Source organism: Condylura cristata, unplaced genomic scaffold (genome assembly GCF_000260355.1).
Source record: "Condylura cristata isolate star-nosed mole 26May11 unplaced genomic scaffold, ConCri1.0 scaffold00024, whole genome shotgun sequence".
Classification (NCBI taxonomy): domain Eukaryota; kingdom Metazoa; phylum Chordata; class Mammalia; order Eulipotyphla; family Talpidae; genus Condylura; species Condylura cristata.
The window spans coordinates 30,976,456-30,982,165 of record NW_004567125.1 but is presented as its reverse complement, the minus strand read 5'-3'; the positions used below and the strand labels follow the sequence as shown (position 1 = coordinate 30,982,165).

General features: G+C 56.5%; 1 protein-coding gene across 2 annotated transcripts in view; it reads right to left on the bottom strand.

The window, feature by feature from the left end:
• Positions 1 to 3,107: 3,107 nt before the first annotated feature.
• Positions 3,108 to 5,710, bottom strand: part of USHBP1 (Usher syndrome 1C binding protein 1) — a 9,204-nt gene continuing 6,601 nt past the window's right edge. For both annotated transcript variants that reach the window (XM_012728855.1, XM_004688638.2), the window contains exons 10-13: positions 4,983 to 5,204; positions 3,957 to 4,063; positions 3,630 to 3,752; positions 3,108 to 3,362 (exon numbers count right to left, since the gene is read on the bottom strand). In XM_012728855.1, coding sequence (XP_012584309.1) covers positions 3,173 to 3,362; positions 3,630 to 3,752; positions 3,957 to 4,063; positions 4,983 to 5,204 — 642 coding nt within the window. In that variant the 3' untranslated portion in view covers positions 3,108 to 3,172. The remainder of the gene's footprint in view (positions 3,363 to 3,629; positions 3,753 to 3,956; positions 4,064 to 4,982; positions 5,205 to 5,710) is intronic.

Sequence of the window (5,710 nt, the reverse complement as noted above, 5' to 3'; positions counted from 1 at the left end):
CCCTCCCCCTTTCCCTTCCCTCTCCTTCCCCACCACCCCCCGCCCCTCGCTGGGCTCTAGCCTTAACCCCTGCTGGGCGGTGGCGAAAGCCAGCGCGGCTGCTGCCCTCTGCCCTTCCGCAGCCCAGCCAAGATGTCTCTCCAAGGCCCTCCCTTCCACCTCCGGCCTTGGACGTTGCGTCGCTCGACCGCCCTCGAGGTGCCCCTCGCCACCCCCCACACACACCCCCCCTGCATTCCCGGCAGAAGCATTAATGGGGGACCAGTGCACCCGGGGGGCACGCCCCTGCGCAATACACGCTCGCACCCTAGGGCATTTCTTTGCACAGTTGCTTGATGGATTGTGTTTGCTTCCTCTTCCAGAAAGTCGCTACGGCTGACCCCCACCCCACCCTTTCTCCGCTTGGGCTAACACCTGGTACTGAGATTCTCCAGGGGGAAGGGATGTTGTGGTCTGCCACCGGCGGCGGGGCTAGAGGTCAGGGGGCCCCTAGCCAGAATTTCAAGTCCCTGGGGGCAGGGCGCCCACCAGTCCTGCAAGCCTGCAGGCGCCAAGAATGTCCCCACTGCTGCCTCTGTCCCTTTAATTTCTTTTTCTCTCGGTCCTTTTCAGAAAGGGCTTGGCCAAGCAGCCGGCTGGACCGCAGATGTTTTCTTCCAGGTTCCTTGGGGCTTCCCAACTGTCGCCATTGCCCCCCTCCCCGCCCACTCTGGGCTGGGGCGGCTAGCATTTATTAAGCACCCTTTATATACCTCAGGTCGCCCAGGGCAGGAGAAGCTGGAGCCTCTGGCTCAGGGCCTATTAACGTTTAACAGGCTGGAAAAACCCTTTGCAGTGACCTTTCACCTTGGAGTCCCTTAGGTCCAGTGACCCAGTCTTATCACCCGTCCTACCCTGGGCCCAGAACAGGACACCCTGGACACCAGGGCACGTGTCTGGGCTCCTGAGGCTTGCAGGCTCTGCCCTCTGCCCTCTGCTGGCTACTATGGCCGCCTCTCTGAGGAAAGGATCTGGAATAAAGGCACCCCCTACCCCAGATGCATCTGAGGGGGCACCCTGTTGAAGACCAGGGGAGCCCAGACCTCAGCTGCTCAGAGATCATGTGACACTCCAGAGGCCACCAGGATTCCCAGAAAGCCTGACACAATACATTCTGGGCCCTAGGCCTTGGGCCCTTCTGCACGCAAGGGCTTAAAAGTACAGAAAGCAGGAAGGGCTAGTGTTAGACATGAGCAAGGACTTGCCAAAGGTTTGCTAAATTTGATTTCAGCCCTGTAAATCCTGCTGGGAAAGGGGGGACAGGGTGGTTAGAGAAGTTGTTTCATTTTGGAACCCCCTGGGTTGTGCCGGGGGCACTGTCTGGTTATTTGGGACAGGGGGGGATTTTAGGTCCCTAACCTGGACATTCTAGGATCCAGGGGAAGGGGTCTCTTTGAGAAGGAATCTAAAAGGGATTCCTTAGAGGGAAGAAAGGACTAGAAGCAATCTGTGGGGAGGAGTCTGGGACTGAGGTTTGAGGGTCAGGATTCTGGGAAGGGGTGCTCAGAAGTGAAGGTGTGGGATCAGGTTGAAGACCAGGGGATCCCAGAACCTCAAGTGGGTCCACCCCCTCTGTGCCTTGGTCATGGCCCTCCCTATCCGCACCCCTCGGGGCCCTGGTGGGGGGGGGGACAGACAGAGGCCTGGCCTCAGCCCCCTGACCCCTGCCCGCGGCCCCGCGGTGACATTTGACCTTGCAGCAGCCCCGGGCCAGGGACAAAGAGACCAGAGCCCATCTGCCGCGGGGGCACCCGTGGGAACGTCAGGCCCTGAAAAACTCGGCCTGGGAAACTGCCCCTGCCCTCCCCCTCCACCACCCCCGCCACCCCTGCTCAAGCAGCAAATTCAGCCTCACACCCCCTCATCTGGGGCCAACTCCTTCCCCTGCCCTCCAACAACAGGTGACCTTGTCTCCCTTTGACAAGGGCTCCGGCACAGGCAACCTGAGGACTGAGGGCTAAGGTCATTCTTGGGCTGGAAAACAGACTAGACAGCATAAGGACCCTTCTTCTGAAGGCACTATCCCACTACTAGGGGTGACCTTGCCCACCTCAGTTTCCCTGCTTTATTCAAAGTCTGCCACCATCCAAAGACAGTGCAATGGGTGGGGGGTCCCAGCACTAGCACTTGCCCACCTACGGAACCCTTTGGTCAGAAAGGCCAGGTCGCTGATTGGCAACTCACCTTACCCTCCCTGGCTGCTCCGCACACACCTGCACAGGTGCAGCCAGGAAAACCCCCCTCCCCACCACCAGGCTGGGACAAAAAACTTTCTAATCCCCATCTTTGGTTTCAGCTACTGCTGAAGAGGGGACAGCAGCCTACTAATCCTGGCTCTGCTGGGTGGCTCCCAGACTTAACCCCCTCCCCGCCCCCAACTTTTAGATCTGTCTGAACCCCAGTAGAGAGCTGGAAGGTGCAGTGGATTCAAATATAATGCTAATCAGTTGCCTGCTATTAATCTGAAACTAACACCTCCCCCAGGTGAAAGCCTGAGCCTTTCCTCCTGGGGAGCTCATTGCCCACTCCTGAGTTCCCGCTTGCAAGTTCCCAGAGGCCACCCACCAGAAGACTTCATCGAAGCTACTCATCCTTCCAGTGCAAGTTCTAAAGCCGCTGCCTAGGCTCCCCCTGGCGTGAACTCTTCAGTGAAAGCTCTATACCCCAAGCGGTTCTGGTCTGTCTGCCTTCTGGGATGCGGCATCTTCCTTTTGGAAGCACCTATCAAGACAAAGCCAGCATCTTCCTGGGAAGGTGGTCAGTGGGGAAAGAGGGCCTGTTCCCACGGGCCTCTCCCAGGGGTATGGAGACAGATGAGAGCTGGGACTTCAGCTCTGGCTGTGTCACCTCACTGACCCCTGAATCTCTCCAACACCCCAGATACTGCCCTCAAAGGCCAGACTGCCTCTGGCATGTCCACCTTCACAAGCCACACAGTGCCAGGTCAGAGACTCTGGATCCATCTCCAGTGCCTGGTCACCTCCCATCAGACACTCGGGTATCTCAGTCCCATCATGTCAAACATGCCTAAACACGCAAAGTCACACCACATGACACAGCATCACTCCAGGGTAGTTTATGACATGGCCTGCCACAACTGTGTAGCATGTTCTGACATGGCCAGGCACAGGACCTACAGGAAGGTCTCCCCTGACTGGGGAGGAAGGGGGGGTGACCTGGGCTTCCCCAGGGCCCTTGCAATCGCTTCTAAGCCTGCCAGCTCCTCTGCCTGTTGGGCCTCCATTAGCGCCACCTGCTGCTCCAGCTTCCTGCGTTGTTCCTCCTGCTTGCGATGTGCTCCCCGGAAGGCCAGGACCAAGGAGCTGGAGGAGGTAGGGGGCTTAGCCAGCAAACAGTTCCCCATCCCACCCACAGGAGCTATGTACTCCTAGCCCCAGACAGGAGCTATGTGAAACTGGGTCTTCCTAGAGTCCCACCACCAGGAACTGGGGATCACAGAAGGGGGGGCTCAGGAGGTGAGGGGGTGGGACAGATTAAACCATTGCCCACCTTACAGGGGGAATCTGCAGCCCAAAGAATGCCAGGTTGTTTCTGTAGTCACCAGCAGAGGTACAAGGGAGGGGACCCACCTGTGAGCCTTGCACAAGTCACTGTTCAACTCAGCACTCTGAGCACGTTTAGTTCGCCCCTTCTGAGCCACCTTTTCCAGCTCTTCCCGAAGAGACTGCAGCTGCTGCCACAGACTCCGAGCCCTAATGCAGGGATGGGGTACAGGGGCTCAGAACCACAGCCAGTCTGCCTGCCCTCTTTCTACCCACGTACCCTGGGTGTTCCTGTGTAAACACATCTGCACTCAGGTGTATACCCAGTCCTCCCATGTGGAATAGAACCCCACAGACTCACATATATCCCCCACCCCAAGTCATCCAACCCCGACCTGAGGTCTAAGCACACACCGGGTGAGAGATGCCGACAGCTCCTGGGCGAGCTCCTCTTGTTCCTTCACTTTGCTCACCTGGCCACCACCAGAGCCCCTGCTGCCACCAGAGACAGCAGGAGGACCCTGTGGGAAGCATAAGGAAGGAAAGAGACATTGACCTAGGCTATGTGCTCAGCCAACCACACTGGACGCTGAAATTGCCTCGGCCCTCGCCAAGCCTGCAGTGTGGTGAGATACCACAATGAGGTCAAATTACTCCCTGACAAGGAAGTAAATGACAGGGTTACATCTGAAAATGGTCCTGTTCTGCTCCCCACTCGGTCTTTTTTTAAAGATTTATTTATTTATGCATACAGAACTGGGGTACAGGCTAGAGATGCAGGGGCGGTGAGAGGATTCCCCAGAGAGAGTGGGGAGCAGAACAGGCGGATCTATGAAGTACACTGCTGAGGGGAGCAGCAGGTGAGACAGGAGAGGTCTGCTGTGCCATGTGGGTCACCTCCCTGGCTGGGGATCGAACTCTTGCTGAAGCGGCTGCAGCTAGCTTCTCAGTGCTGTGCTTTAACCCACTGTGCCACCAGGGAGGGCCCCCCACTCAGTCTTTGGTGAATCCTCTCACCACTCCCCACCCCCACACCTCTGGCCTATACCCTAGTTCTTGTATGTATAAATAAATAAATAAATCTTTAAAAATAAATAAATACACTTAGACAGGAAGGGACAAAAAGAAAACCCAGGGAGGACCAAAATTTAGGAAATAATGAAGTATAGGAGGAGGCTGTTAGCATATGGAACAGAGAGAGTACGAACAGGCCCATGGCTGGGAGGGAGGACATACAGATTTGAGTGAAAGATACCAACCGCTCTGGGGCTCACTGGGCTCCCAAAGAAAGAACCCCCAAAGTACAAATGTGAGCTCTGATACGCAATGTGATTATGCAGCTCCTTCTGTGTAGAAATGGAACCCAAAGCTCAGAGGCGCTAAGTACCAGGATCTTACAGTCAGCCGCGCCCTGGCCCTGTCTCCAGCGGCGCAGCCCACCTGGGACCAGTCCTCCTCATCTCTGCTGCTCCCTCCTCCACTGCTGTCTCCACCACTGCTATTGGCCCCCCCAGTCTGAAGCTGCGCCAGCTCCCACCGCAGCTGCTCCAGCAGAAGCATGTGGGCAGGCCCCTGGGCTCTGAGGGCAGCCTCCCGGAGCTCCAGGCCCCTCTTCTCACGCCGCACCAGCTGCAGCTGCAGCGTCAAGTCTGCGAGGGTCTCCTGAGAGAGCAAAGAGAAAGCAGAGTTTATGCCTCTAGGAGGTGGGGAAACTGAGGTCCCAGGGAAAATGATGGCTGGTCAAGCAAGAACGCGAACCCTCACCATGATCTTGCGCCACAGGAAATATCACCTTCACATAAAAACTATGACTGTACAAACGGCAGCTCAGAGACGAGTATCTTAGGCAAAGTCAAGCAGCAGCTCAATGGAAGTGTCTGAACCTCAGGTCTTTCTTGCAGACTAGAGCCCCCAGAGCATGTTCTGGTTGAGGTGTTGGTGGTAAGCAGTGAGCATAGCTACCCTCCAGAACATGTTCTGGGCTCTCATCTTTTTTCTTTTTCTTTTCTTTTTTTAAATTTATTTATGTAGACATACAGAACTGGGGTACAGATCAGAGGTGCAGGGGTGGTGAGAGGCTTCACCAGAGACAGAGTGGGGAGCAGAACAGGCAAATCGACGAAGTACACTGCTGAGGGGAGCGGCGGGTGGGTCAGGAGAGGTCTGCC